A 15916-nucleotide genomic window follows, 5' to 3' on the forward strand; every position below is an offset into this window, starting at 1 on the left:
GGTCACAAGGAGGGTATGGTCTGGCAGGCCCGATGAAGGTGTTTTATTAAAGTAATCAGTGGTGTCCTTAAAGTATGATGGTAAATCTTCTACGTGCTGACGGAGATGCAAATCAATGAATTCAGAGATTTTCTCCGTGGAATGTCCGCTGGCGCTGACTACAGGACGGCCTGGCATATCTTTTTGTGAATTTTAGGCAGTAGGTAGAATAGTCCTGGTGTACAGTTGTTAGGACAAAGCGCTCCCAAAATATTGTCACCGATCTCGCCCTTGTTGTACATTTCCTGGAGGGTTTCGGTGATCTAGGTAGAGACTGTAACTTTTTGTAAAAGCGTTCGTCTCAGAGCTGTCTATGAGCCTCGTTTAGGTACTTAATCTTTGTCCATGACAACAACAGTAGAACCTTTGTTTGCCTTTTTAATGACAATATTATCCCGAGTTTTTAATGTTTGCAATACCGACCTTTCTTCTTTGCTGAGATTATCTCGTGTTAAATCCGGCTTTAAAAAGATATTGTTTATTTCTTCCTCGACCGCCTCAATGTAAGACTCCAAAGATCCACATTTGCCTGGAGGTGGTTCCCGAGTGCTTTTGGGTATGTAGAGAGGATGCTTCTCTAAAATGTCAATTGCATCTTGGGATGGATAGGCACTCTTATCTTTGGAGTCCTTGAGGGAGAAATGTTCCTTAAGCCGTAGTCGGCGGAAGAATGCTCTAGTGTCCTCTCTTATGTGTTGATCATTTACTTCACGTGGAGTAGGACACAAATTGAGGCTCTTGGAAAGAAGTGAAGTCTCAGAATTCGAGAGAGTGACACTGGAAACATTTAAAACCGGGCATATGTCAGTAGAATTGTTGTTAATAGCGATGGTTTTCCTTCGTTTGAAGCGTCTAGAGCGAGTCTACTTGATGGTAGTAGAAGATCGTTCAGTATGGTATGTTCGAGCTTCATTGTTTCTATCATGGATGCCATCACACTCGAATTTCTTTTGTTGGACCTTTTCCAGATTGGAAATCAAGGCCGTGTTAGAAGTGGTTTTAATTCTAGAAACCTCCTGAAATTCAGTTAGGGTGGTATCCAGTTGGAGAGATGATTCCAGTGAAATGATGTCACTCTCAGTTTCTCCTAACTTGTGCTGATCCCAAGAAAGGCAGAGTGACATAAGTTGCATAGAACATCTCATCGGGATAGAGCTCCAACGTCTCTGAAAGCCTCTACATACCGCCCCTATATTAGGAGTGACATTGAGACAAAACCTTTTAGGTATAATGTTATGTTCAATGTATGTTTGAATGTTGGACATGCAATGTTATGTTTTGATAGCTTTTTGGTGTTGTTTTGTGAGATATTTGGAAGAATAGCTTTTTTTTTTGAACGACATAATTATAAAATTCTCAAATCATGTAAGAATGACACGACTTCGGAAATGGAGGTCGAAACGAAGACAATTAAGTCGTACGTGAAATTGTAATTTGTACAGAATAGCCTAAATTAACACAAAGCGAGTCAAAAGATATAAACAAAAATTCCCAAATGCCAAACCAAACCTCCAAAAAAAAAAAATCATAAAATAAAGAGGTATGCGAGTGGATCAAAATGATACAGCTGATCAAAATGATATAAAAGCACTAAGTTCCAACAACACCCGATACCTAAAAGTGTCGGATCCACAACATGGATACAAGGTCAAATACAAACAAGTATAAAAAACACTAAAATTACCAACGACATGAACAACCAGATTGTCAAGTTTTCGGGACGTCCCATCCCTTCTTCTGGACAAACGAAAAGAATTGCATAATATCGCTAATATCAACAGAGAATAATAACAGCAACTCGTATAGATACAACTAGCACTACAACTACAATAATCTACAAACTTATTTACAACGCAGACTACATGTTTTATGGTCTTTAGGCTTGCCAATCAATGTTAAAAATGGAACGCATTAGGACATGCCTTATTCGTCCAAAGAGCTGATCCAAATGTACGAAGTGATAAAAATAGACTTAATCAATTTCAAGTAGAACGAGTTAACACAATTACCTTGAGCTTCATAACCGATTGATTACATGTAAAACCCATTTATCAGTTTCCGTGATTCTTTGTTTTTTGCATGTCCACCCTAGACATGATCAGTACGGGAATGTCTGATGTTGATTCAATTTCCTAGGCTGCTTCTTTGTTTTTGTTTGGAGTTGGTCCACTTTGTTTACTTATTCAAACTTGTTATTTACATTATTTTCTCTCAAATTGTGTTCATTTCTTATTTCATTTTTATAGTCTTCATTCATTTACATAGTTTATTTTTAGGTTTTTGTTTTTCTTATTATTTCCTTTTATGAATTATTCATTCTTAATGCATAGTTAAAATAGCATATCTCTGGGCACCAGTTAGCTTTACTATTTGCAAAGTAAATGAATGAAATACATAGCCGGGTAAACAAGTTTACCTGAACACACCCGAGGTGGGATCAGGTGCCTAGGAAGAGTAAGCTAGGAGGAGTCATACCTGCCATAAGCCTTATGTCCTGATCAGGTAAACGGAGAAGATACCACACACACACACACACACACACATCCACATACATATATGCATACATATATATATATATATATATATATATATATATATATATATATATAGAATTCGGTATTTGATACAGTAAATACATCCAATAATAAAAGTCAAGAAACACAAAACTCGAATAACATTTCACTGTTAGCGCTTTCGGCTTTAATGCCTCTTCAGACAGTTATAAAATGAAATAATATTGCTAAGTAACGTCAACATATAACGACGTAAGTAATTGTCCTTTGTGACGTCATAATGAATTACACTGGTAGCGGTATAATACACACAATATTAGACAAAACTTGGAAATCAATTACAGATTTCAGTTCAATGTAGTTTCAATTTTACACAGTTATTTTCTATTAAGTTTGGGATTAAACAATTTTATAAAGTATTCCTCCTTTGTAACTCTGGAAATTTTGCAGTCATTATACATTTTATAAAATGGAAATATGTTGAAATCTCCATGACCACAATTGGCAAAATGTTCGGAACATGGCGAATTTCTGATACTTGGATCGCGAATTTGCTGCTTGTGGACGCGCACACGGGCGTTCAGTTTGTTGGTTTGTCCGATATAGTTTTCATTACAGGTAGGGCAGGTCATACAATATATTACATTTTCGGATTTGCATGTCATGTTAGAATTTGGTGTTAATTTTTTGCCGCATTTAAGAATTTTTTCTCTGCCTTCCTCTAGATGATTGCATGTACCGCAACGTAAATCACCACATTTTTGCACGGATTTGGAATTTTCCGTAGTAAATCGGGCACGCGTTAGAATTCTCTTCAGATTAGGAGCCTGTCTTCTGCTGTTTTTTATTTGAGATTCTTTTATCAGGTTTTTGAGATTTTGGGATTGTTCTAATATAGGAAAAAATCTTCTAGCTGTTCTTAAATGCGGCAAAAATTTTAAAGAACGGGAATGGAGATAGCGTTAGCAATAAATGATTGTTTTTTATGGAATGTGTCATTCTGATTTTCAATATTTATTTACAACTGTGCCAAATCAACTTTTAATATAAATAAATATATATATATATATATATATATATATATATATATATATATATATATATATATATGTGTGTGTGTGTGTGTGTGTACAAGGTGAAGATAACGAACAGTGATCAATCTCATAACTCCCACAAGCAATACAAAATAGATAGCTGGGCAAACACGGACCCCTGGACACACCAGAGGTGGGATCAGGTGCCTAGGAGGAGTAAGCATCCCCTGTTGACCGGTCACACCCGCCGTGATATATATATATATATATATATATATATATATATATATATATGAAGAATTGTTATTATTACTAACCTTTGGATTTCTTCTTTAAGTAAGAATAGAGCCGTAATGGAAGGCATATAATGTTGATAGGGGAAGGTATTCTCCATTGATAGTCAATGATGACGGTGAACCTCTGAAACCGCCACAGTTTCTCAGAATTTTCCTGTACTCGTTCAAACGTGTAGCTAAATATGTAACAGTAATATTCGTTATATATAGATTTATTAGGGAAGTATTTGTTAAACGGTGGGTATATAAATTCTACATGTTAATGAGTAAAAAGATATATAATCATGTTTAAAGATCATGGACGATATGATACGATATATGGTTATATATTTAAACTGTTGCATCAGCTGTTTTGTATTTGTGTATCTGTGACGTCACTTGGAAAGCTTCGTGTGTGATCGGAGGACGGGACGGGTGGAGCGCGTGATCGTCTGCAGGAGTAGTGTTGTGGCTGGAGAAGAAGATGACAGTAATCTCGGTAAAATGGAAGCACTTTGTAACCCGCTGGTCCATGGAAGTGCCTGGCCCGATCATCTAGCTGGGATCGCGCATCTGATCTATAATCCGTATGTTTAGCGTGTGTACCAGGATTCCTGAACTGATTCACAGAGACGCTGATCATTATAAACAAGTTGAGTAAAACTTTAGCTCTGTGCTGTGTACTTCTGTTTCATTGTATATGTTTATATATTTGTGACTAATTATGTAGAATTAAAATTTGCAAAAGTTTCAAATCGTTTTCACTGATGTTGTTGTAAGTGTGTCAATTGAACTCGCTATAAATAGATTTGTGTATTCGGCGCACGTTACAGATGAATTCTTCAATTCATAAAATATACAAAAAGATCCATCGTAATGAACTTATGATATTGTATGTAAATGGTAGATGCTGAATAGATAAGACATGAATGCCCCTGCTAACGTCTAATCTTGAGAGTCTAAGAGTCGGCTACAAACGCAATAAAACAAATTGTACTTTTGTTCTCTTGAATATGTTGTGAATTTAATTACATAAGGACGTTAAAGTTCAAGTTGAACCTTATACTGAATTACTAATATATACGCAAAAATGTCAGCAGGTTTTAACGATTCTCATCTTTCACTTGTCCTTAGTCAATGGTTATTCACGATTGACTTTGTTATGATAATTGTTTCTGTACATCGGGGTGGGGGGGGTGGGGGGGGGGGGGGTAGATATCAAGATCAAAATATAATATCAAAATTTACGGAGTGCATGTTATATAACAAAAACTGGAGACTTGATTAGATGAGAGATGATTAAAAAAATTTTTAGAGGCATTTGTTAAACACATTTACTGATATACAGCTTGAACAATCGATAGGTGTATCTCTAGCAAATAACGGCAGAAGATTATGAATTTTTTCCCGCGACACAACACCGTGACGTATAGTTTTATAGTGTGATATCAGATAATGCAAAGAACAGTGGGATACATTTCTGTGCACCATCATGATTCTCCTCGGGAAGCTGCTTGTTATAAAAGACACCACAGAGTCGTCCACTTCTGCTTCATACTTAGATATTTTATTGAAAGTAGACATCAACGGCAAATTCAGCTGTATGACCAACGGGATGATTTCAGCTTCTCCATCGTCAACTTCCCATATCTATGTAGCAACTGTTTGTTATCTTCACCTTTCATATTGATATGAGGGTTCACACTAAAATTTGGTTATCACCTAAAAGAAGACCAAAGTGAAAACTCCAAAATGAAAGGGAAAACTAACGAACAGTGATCAATCTTATAATTCTTATAAACAATACAAAATATAAAGTTGGGCTAACAGGGACCCCTGGACACACCAGAGGTGGGATCAGGAACCTAGGAGGAGTAAACATTCCCTGTCCACCGGTCATACCAGCCGTGAGCCTTATATCATTATCAGGTAAACGGAGCCATCCTTAGTCAAAATCATTGTGCCAAGAACGACCTCACAATCGGTTTGAAACAAGCCAGATACCATTTAACCCGATGGTAGGTGTATTGACCAACTAGATCGTTATAACGACAAAAGAATTTACAAAATGTTGACTTCAATCGAGACTGTTGAGACCCCTGTACCATCAACTTGTTCGTCAGTAGCTTACCTCGATTTAAAAGCTGACTAGGCTTATGCGCAGAACAATCTATTGTGTATCGAATCAGTTGAGAGATAAAAACACCATATGCAGGTGATGATGCAATATTGCTACATAAATATGGGAAGTTGACGATGGAGGAGCTGAAATCATCCCGTTTGCCATACAGTTGAGTTGTCAATTTACCATTAATGTTTACTTTCAATAAAATATATAAGTATGAAGCAGAAGTGGACGACTCTGTGGTGTCTTTTATTTGGAGCTCACATATAGTGAGTAATTAAAAATTATGAGGAAAATGAAATTCGTGAAAAGAGGTCAATCCAAATGAAACTCTTCCCGATCTGCAATATAAATAACCTCGTATACGAAATGTTTGGTCATTATATATAAGCAATGTAAATAGATGTCCGGGAAAACGATCTAATGATGAACGGGAGGGGGTGACACTGCGCTCCCCGTACACCGTGGGGCATAACATTACCTGAACTTGGCAATAACGAGATTAACCAGGAGGAGATTGGAAAACAACATGTACAATGCTGAAATGGTTGATACTGTCCAGTCTTCTTGAGGACAACGGTCTATGGAAGGATCATTCTGCCATACTGATGTCACATTTGAACAGTCTGATAGATCCTTTCCTAAGAATATAACATATTTTCACTGGCTAATTAAAATTGGTTTTCCTTGAATAGTTTGTCACAACATTGCAATGAATGTGTTCCGTACAATAATACTATCCATTTTAGGGACAATTAAATCATATGCATAATGTATATTATATAGGCCTTCTATATGAGAAAAAAAAAACCACATTATCTTTCTCTAACCTGCAACTCGAGATTTACATTTATCAACAACGTTTATTTCTTAGCAATTTTCATTTTTATCCATATGCTGATTCAATATATTACAGTAAACTCAAAGTAAAAGACACCAAAGTCTTCTACTACTATGTCATATGTAGGTATCTAATTGAAAACAAATGTTAACGGCAACTTAATTTTACGACAAACAAGATGACTTTGGCTTCTTCATCATCAACTATAATACCTTTGTAGCAATATTACTCTATTAACTGTATATGATATATCTCAGATGATCCGATACTCGAAAACATGGTCTGTGTATGATCAATTTCTAAATGGAAACGAACAACGGACATATGAGTTGATGTTATAAGGTTTTCAACAATCTTGTTTGAAGTCAGCATTTTGCAAATTCTATGGTCTTATAATGATCTAATTTGAAAAAAAAATGACATTAGATTGAATGTTTTCTGATGTGTTTCATGCCCAGTGTTAGGCCATTCTGCATAAACTGAGTTTATCTATGGGTTATTTCTTTTATATGATTACAATAAAAGGCACTCGGCCAGTCATTCCTTTAAGGTACCTGACCCCACTTCTGGTGTGACAAGGAGTCCGTGTTTGTCTTACACAAGGTTAATCGATCCTCGTGTGATGTCATATGTTTTTGCAAAAATCTTTATCAAATTAAACTTTGCTCATGAAAGAAATATATCTTCAGATTAATTTTATTTACTACATAAAATAAAAAAATTGGAAAACTATTGATATTGAAAAAGTGTATATTTTCTATAGATAATCATTTCTTTATAATTAAAAAAATGTTGTCAAGGGCAATAACTCCTATGCTGGTATTTCTTCTACTGCATGTCTATTATGCATGATTTCCCTAATATCCACAATTAATTCATACATATTTATGAATTAATAGTTTTCTTAAACTATTGACATTTAAAATTTGTCATTTCAACAAGATTTTATCTATTTTAATTCTGTACAACGAAAATGTGTGATTTTCTGATATTAACATATACTTCCGTTTATTTTTTTATGTTTGACATCTTTTAAAATGTGGCAACATACACATTTTCTATGGTTATTGTTTAGATTTAACTATATTGAATGGAAATTAATACAGTTTTTGTACTTTTAACCATTATTATTGATAAGTCACACAAGGATCGATCGACCTTAACTTTGTATTCATGATGGTTTGAAGGATTAATGTATGCTTGGTATGTTCACTTTTCCATCGTAATCACAATATGGTTTTTGGTAACCATGATATAAAAACACCGCTACACGTCTATAACGTGTACTACGCGTCCTTCAATTCACGAACGCGTATAAGGAAAAGTTAATTCATAATAAACCTACTATACATAAACATGTGAAATTTACGTTACCTTCCAAAAACTCATTGTAGGATTCTCCATAAAGTTGCCAATAAGGGTAGTAAATGATGTCCCAGATCCTCCATTCAGTCCAGCCTCCATCCCAAATTGTCTGATGATCCGGCCAAAGGTTGGCATGATAATACATTCCTACCCCTACCACAACAAAAACTGTCAAGGCCAAGAATCTCAGCAAATCCTTCAACTGAAAAATGATGGCGTTTGTTAAATTATCTGCATACGTTTCAAGAAAGTCAATAATGCATATGAGGATTATTGCAAAACTTCTGTACGAATTCATTAGAAAAAGTCAGAGTATATAGCATGTACAAAATAAAACACTTGAAAGGCTTGGTATATATATTTTTTTAAATTTATATCATGCACAACTATTAATCATATGCTGCATTCGACATTTATGAATGCTAAATCATATCTTATGTACATAGTATCTGACACCCTCATTTTCCACTTCCTTCCATACTGCATCTAAGATATCACCTTTCCTAAATTTATCCATCAGATCTAACTGTCAATTCAAAAGTATAATGCCTGTGTCACACTATATTGGATTATACTACAAAGAAGTGTGTAGAAATTTAAAATACCTAAAATTTTATGACGTTCTGCAGCAACAACTTATCTCTGAAAATATTACCATTTCTTTTATCATTATAAGAGTCGGTCCCATGTGTCTGTTGATGAGGAACACTTCCAGAAAACGCAGGTACATGGCCAGCAGAGATAAGGAAAACATCCTTCTGGCTATAGCGAACGTCGTGGAGGGGTAGAGATGACGCACACCCAATGCCACAATAAGCAGAACATACGAAATGAGATCGACAATGTTCCAAAAGTTGTAGAAATGCCGTTTTATCCTAGATGATAAACCTCGGTAGGATTTGAATTCTGAACCACCCTGTTGTAGGGAGAGAGAAAACCAAATGTATTTTATCGGTCTACTATACTATATAAACTTATGTGTATACTTTAATGAAAGATGAAGATAACGTACAGTGATCAATGACATACCTCTTATAAGCAATACAAATATATAGTTAGGCAAACACGGATCCCTGAACACACCAGAGGTGGGATCAGGTGCCTAGGAGGAGTAAACATCCCCTGTCGACCGGTCACACCCGCCGTGATCCCTATATCTTGATCAGGTAAACGGAGTTATTGGTTGTCAAAATATGTGTGCCAATAAGGGCCAAACAATCGGTGTGAAACAGACAGTATTTAATGTTGTATTTATATGATTTTAACAAAAGCTAATTCACCAAAGCATCATATATTATTTTACTTTAAGAAAATGGCACTGAGATTATTGAAATAATATTGGTTGAACAAATCTTGTTATCAATCATACATATAGCACATGCCCTTCCCCCGGATGTGTCTTGTGACATTGCTTCGGGGGACATCGTCAACTTTCCATAAACTTTACATAATAATAATAATATTTATTTATATAGCGCCCTATATGACTATAAATAACCACTCTAAAGCGCTGCACACAATAAAAATGATACAGCATGTTATAAAAGTAGTAAAAGGAAATTATAATAACATTAAGACAGATAATATCAAAACAATGCTAGGAAAACATCAATAATGTGAAGTAAAATTACTAATATCTAAAACGTGATGTGCATGAAAAAAGTTCCACGCCGTACAATCAAATTATATAAATACAATAGTTGAAATAAATATACAATTATACACTTGAAAAAGTCATATTAAAATCACTAACCATGGAAATAATCAGCATTTGGAGTGAAAGGAAACATACCGAATGGTTACCGATTCACTTTATTTTGCTGAGCTGCATTGACGGTGCAGTCCTACTGTTAGGAATTTTTCATCTACATATAAATGAGCGGATGGAGATTTATTCTCTCGCAATTACAATTGAATTTGTGTATCCTTGCTTTGTTTCGGTTTCAAAAACAATTCATTGCATGAATGTTCAGGAAATATGTAAATTTATTAATGAAAGAAAAATCATATTTTTCTTGGGTTATTTTATTTTACTTTTGTGCATAAATCTTTATATAGCCATCACTATCATTCATTAAATATATAAACGTATACATCATTAGATCAAATGTGTTTTATTTTTGTACGTTGTGTTACTTTGATCTTGAAAATTTTGATTTTCTTCTATCTATTGAGAAAATTAAAGGTTTTTGAAATTTTGAGGAAATATCATTTAGTTGGTACATGGTTTTTCTTTCTAAATCCCTCACAATTTTAAAACTAAGACCTTGGTAAATATAGTGAGAGGTGTGCGTAGCACAATGATGCTGATTCTCAGCAATTTTCTTGGATGCTTTAAATGTTGCTGAACATAGAGTTCTACCGCCTGGCACAGAGTTTGCTCTAGGGCCTTATTCACACGCTGCAAAGAAAGTATGTCACAGCTTGATGATGGCTAAAACTACTTTAAGCAAAGTTATACGAACCCTGGCTTCAGAAAATAACACCCAACATTTTTGTTTACCGTATATAGTACACTAATTCATTAATGTGTCCACAGTCGAAAATGAAATTAGAGTTTTACATATATTTCGTGTATTATTCACAATGCGTTCTACCTTAACCATAAATTCCGTAAATAACACTTTAAGTGCATTCATCACCTGAAACCAATATTAATTTGAAATCGAAATTTCGTTCAGAAAAAGTTCAATGGAACCATAAGATACGATCGATCTATTTTCACTAGCAATTATAGATAACTGTGATTATTGAAACTCAATGGGTGATTATAGATGTATTATAGATCTCCTCTGAGGTTGAGATGATACTCACAAAACAACTATAGAACTCTTCTATCAAGTCTCCAGCTCCCCAGAAATAGACGTAATACTCCAAAAATCTCGCTAGGAATCTGTCATAGTACTCAGTACTAACACTTGTTAATACAAATGCACTGTACATCATCAGCATACTGAAGAACATCGCCTAAATGACAAAACTGACTGATCTAAGAAATCTTATATAGCATACAAAATTGTGAACATAACAAACACAGACCCAGGGGTTACACACCAGACATTGGATTATGTACTTTAGGGGAGTAAGCATCCCCCGCTGTGCTATCAAACCCATCATGAACACTGTTTTATTGCAATTCATAATCAAAATCAGTATGAAAAGATACAACGGAGAATATATAAAAACACATATATCATCTTTGGAATATCAAGACAATGGGTATCCCTGATACAATACTGAATGTTTTAGCCACACCTTATTTCCAGGTACATGTATCCATGTAATATAATTGAAGCATGCAAAAAAGATAACGAAAAAAGACCAATCAATCAAAGAACCTTGAACATTACAAATATGTCTAGAAGGAATAAAAGGTGGGATGAGGTGTCCAGGAGGAGTAAGCGTCCCTTATTTACCGGTCATACCCGCCATGAGCCCTATATCTTGATCAGGTAAACGGATTTATTCTTAGTTAAAACAAGTATGCCAATATATATATCCCCTATTTGCCGGTCACATCCTCCATGAACATGTCATCCTGAGCAGATAAACGGGGAAATTCGGCATCAAAGTCAATATAAACAAGAGGTACTGTGAGCAATGCTCACTAAGAATACCCCCCCCCCCCCCCGCGCGCTTACCCCAATCTCCCAAAGGGTGTTGTTAATAGGCATAAATTACCTCTTTACTGAGTGTAAAAATAAAGTATGCCTTTGTAGAAGAAAATGGAAGATATAGTTCGAACATAAATCCATGGTATGAACTTATAATGTTGACCTTGGGATCAAAGGTCAAGGTCATAAAGAGGTCATGAATGTACATGCCACAGAGTCTCATGGTGATATACCTATGTCTTATGGCATGACTTTGTTGAAAACCATATATTCAATTTTGACCTTGATATCAAAGGTCAAGGTCATAAAGAGATCATGAATGTACCTGACACATAGTCTCATGGTGATACACCCATGTCTTATGGTATGACTATGTCAAAACCCTATAATAAATTTTGACCTTGAGGTCAAAATTCAAGGTTATATAGAGGTAATGAAGGTACCTGACACATCGTCTCATGGTGATACACTCATGTTTTAAATATGGTATGTCTATGTCAAAGAAGTAATGGCTCTGACACGAATCCATTGTAAAAACGTTTAATTTTGACCTTGAGGTCAAGGTCATATGGAGGTCATGAAAGTACATGACACATCGTCTCATGGTGATACACTCATGTGTATATGGTATGCCCATGTCAAAGAAGTTATGGCTTGGACACGAATCCATTGTAAAAAAAAACAACATTTAATTTTGTCCTTAAGGTCAAGGGTCAAGGTCAAATAGAGGTCATGAAGGTACAACACATCGCCTCATGGTGATCTACCTATGTGCCAACTGTGGTATGCCTATGTCAAAGAACAAAGAAGTTAGGGCCAGGACACGAATCTGGAGACACACAGACGGACAGACAGACAGAGTGATTCCTATATACCCCCAGAACTTCGTTCGGGGGTATAAAAACGGCCTAACAATTGGCTTGAATCACGTCCCACAGAATTTGGCCTAATTGCAGGTTGTATTTAGGAATACGTTAATGATAACGACTAAATAATCTACCAGTTGGCTACCCCCCCCCCCCCCCCCCCCCCCCACACACACACACGAAGCGTGTTTCATAAAAATTAAATGTAACGAGCAGTGATTAATCTCTGGATTTCTACAAAATTTTGAATCGGGCAAATACGAACTCTTTGAAAGGTGACGATAACGATTAGGGATCAATCTCCTTGACAAACCAGAGGTGGAATCAAGTGTCTATGGAGTCAGCATCCCCTGCCGATCGGTGAACCCACCGTGATCAAATAAAGGAAGAATCAGTAGTAAAGTCAGTGGGTAAAGAATGACCTAGCAATTTTTATGAAACACACCAGAAACACTTACCCAAATGACAGATTTTATCGATAAATTAAATCATATAACAAATCAAAAATTTCCATCCCCAGTAATGCTTGTTTGTTTTAATGAACTATTTTGATTACGGACTTATCCGCTTACCTCAGCCATATATAAGACTTACAACTGATGCAATCAGTCAACAGGAAATGCTTACTTATCCTAGAAAATCAATATCATCTCTGTTATATCCAAAGAATTTAATTTTGGATGATTTGTAAAATTGGTTATTGCTCATTATCTTAGTTATTTACGTAGTTATCAAGAATCTACCTCAGTTTAAAATCTGGTCGTACCTAGAGCATAACCGTATTAATAAACGTCCAAATATGATACAAGTATGTAACTAAAAATGAACAGCTATCAATCTCAACTTCTATATAGAATACAAAATTGATAATTGGTGAAACATGGACCCCTGGATATAATGTAACAAAGGTAAAATAAAATATTTAAGAGGAGTGAGCGTCCCTTGTCGACCTGTCACATTCACCTCGAGCCATATATCTTGATCAGACAAATCAGTTTAAGAATTGATATCACCACGGCGTCGTCCACTTCTGCTTTATACTTAGATATTATATTACAGTATATTAACAGCAGACTAACAACTCAACTTCATGACAAACGGGATAATTCCAGATTCTCGATCGCAAACTTCCCATATTAGATGTGTAGGAGGAGTAAGCATCCTCTGTCGACCGGTCACACCCACTGTGAGCCCTATATCCTGATCAGGTAAACGGAGTTATCCGTAGTCAAAATCAGTGTGCCAAGAACGTTCTAACAATTGGTATGAAACACGTCAGACAGCATTTGACCCAATGGTTGTATTGACATATTAGATCATTATAACGACCATATAATTTGCGAAATGCTGACTTTAATCGAGACTTTTGAAACCCCTGTATCATCAACTTGTTTGTCAGTCGATAACCTCGATTTGAAAACTAGCCATACGCAGAACAAGCTCTTGCGTATCGAATCAAATGATATATATACACACCATATGCTAGTGACATGGAACACTCCTACATTAATATGGGATGTTGATGATGGAGAAGCAGAAATTATCCCGTTTGTCATATAATTGAGTTATTAGTTTGCCGTTAATGTCTACTTTGAATAACATTTCCAGGTATGAAGCAGAAGTGGACGACTCTGTGGTGTCCTTTATTTTGAGCTCACAGTGATATATCGAATTGATATATGAGTGGAAGTTATAATTTTTAATAGATAAAACGTCGTCGTCGTCAATGTAATGAACATTGTTTATGAATGAAATGTTGTTAATATATCTAAAATTCAAGTCGAATCCCACCTCTGGTGTCCAAGGGTCCGTGTTTGCCCAACTATCTATTCTGTATTGCTTATAGGAGTTATGAGACATATCACTGTTCGTTATCTTCACCTTGCATCAAGACATGTTTCTCTTCATGCAGAAATTTTTGAGATATGTTGTGGTAGAATACGTTTGAAGAATATGGCGAATACTAGCAAGTCAGGGATTTTCGTTCATATTGACGCAACATATACAACATCTACCATTATTAACGAAGTACTATTGGACTAATTTTGTATGAAGAATACATTCATTGGAATTTATGCATTGTTTATATACTTACAAAATTGCAGACGTATTTCGTTAATGGTGCATTGAAAAACTTCCGTGGTTTCTCTCCGATAGACTAGATCAACAGAAAAAATAGCATGATAATATTCTACATAACAGGTTTGGCTTTCTACATAATTGTTGGAGAAACTGAACAGCATAGTAATCCGCCATCAAAGTGTGAAAAGAACGTCCTAGTAATTGGCATGAAACAAATCAGACACCATTAAAGTATACGACAAGTTGTAATTACAAAGACGAGCATTGACAGAATGATGCCGAAACTGCGAAATAAAAGATATTAAAAGCTTACACGTATAAATGGCCAGGTGTCTGGTGGCAAGCCGTTGTACCATATCCTACTCATGTTTTTCTGGGAACAGGTGTGAGCAACGATGTCATACATAAAGTTTTCGTAGGCAAACATCAGCGGAGTGGATTCGATTTCCCACACTTCCCGTTTGTCACCCATCAGGTCCATGGCGTCTTTCATTTTCTCGTCGTACATCCTGTCCATTAATTCGAAGCAGCGTTTTTGAAATAACCTGTGATAAGAGAGAACAGTATTATTCCATACCAAAATGAATCAATCAAAAATTTCCTTCTGTGAATATGTTCGTATGATAAAAGGCTTGCCTGGTAGTGATGTCAAATGAATTATCGTAAACGGATTGAAGATAAAGCAAGCGAGATATCAGTGGTACATGTAAACATTCTGAACTGCATACTCCAAAATGTTCAAACCGTTTAACGTCCCATTTCCAGAATTAAACGTTTCGTTTTTATATGGAAACGTTTCTCGAAAAAATTTCTTTTTCTTTGAATCGTTTATTTACGCATGGTCAGGCATTATCAACTAGTTACTACCAAAGCTTTATGGGAAACAAGATGATAATATCGTTTATATATTTGATTTAGTGTACTTAATGTCAAGGAAATGCGTTGTGAATTTTGAAAGCTAAAATTATTTCCTTGATAAAAAGACCAGGAAATTTAATGTAAACATTTCATTTCAATTTTCTTCTACTTGACGATCATTCTGAACATCTGATTTACGAAACGAAATATAAATCAAACAAGTTTCAAAGCCAAATATTGTACCTTTTGTTAAGTTGTTTCTACTATATTTGTTTCATGAATGATGCATTTTTGGTCAAACAAT

General features: G+C 35.4%; 1 protein-coding gene across 1 annotated transcript in view; it reads right to left on the reverse strand.

Moving 5' to 3' along the window:
• Window positions 1-371: 371 nt before the first annotated feature.
• The window catches only part of LOC130049728 (transient receptor potential cation channel subfamily M member 2-like), an 88413-nt gene continuing 72868 nt past the window's right edge, over window positions 372-15916 (reverse strand). Inside the window, exons 14-22 of the mRNA XM_056147677.1 lie at window positions 15068-15299; window positions 14768-14830; window positions 11007-11159; window positions 8848-9108; window positions 8197-8394; window positions 6468-6622; window positions 3904-4058; window positions 907-1228; window positions 372-816 (exon numbers count right to left, since the gene is read on the reverse strand). Of these exons, the coding sequence (XP_056003652.1) occupies window positions 372-816; window positions 907-1228; window positions 3904-4058; window positions 6468-6622; window positions 8197-8394; window positions 8848-9108; window positions 11007-11159; window positions 14768-14830; window positions 15068-15299 (1984 nt within the window). The remainder of the gene's footprint in view (window positions 817-906; window positions 1229-3903; window positions 4059-6467; window positions 6623-8196; window positions 8395-8847; window positions 9109-11006; window positions 11160-14767; window positions 14831-15067; window positions 15300-15916) is intronic.

The sequence above is a fragment of the Ostrea edulis genome, chromosome 8 (assembly GCF_947568905.1).
Source record: "Ostrea edulis chromosome 8, xbOstEdul1.1, whole genome shotgun sequence".
NCBI classification, from domain to species: Eukaryota; Metazoa; Mollusca; class Bivalvia; order Ostreida; family Ostreidae; genus Ostrea; species Ostrea edulis.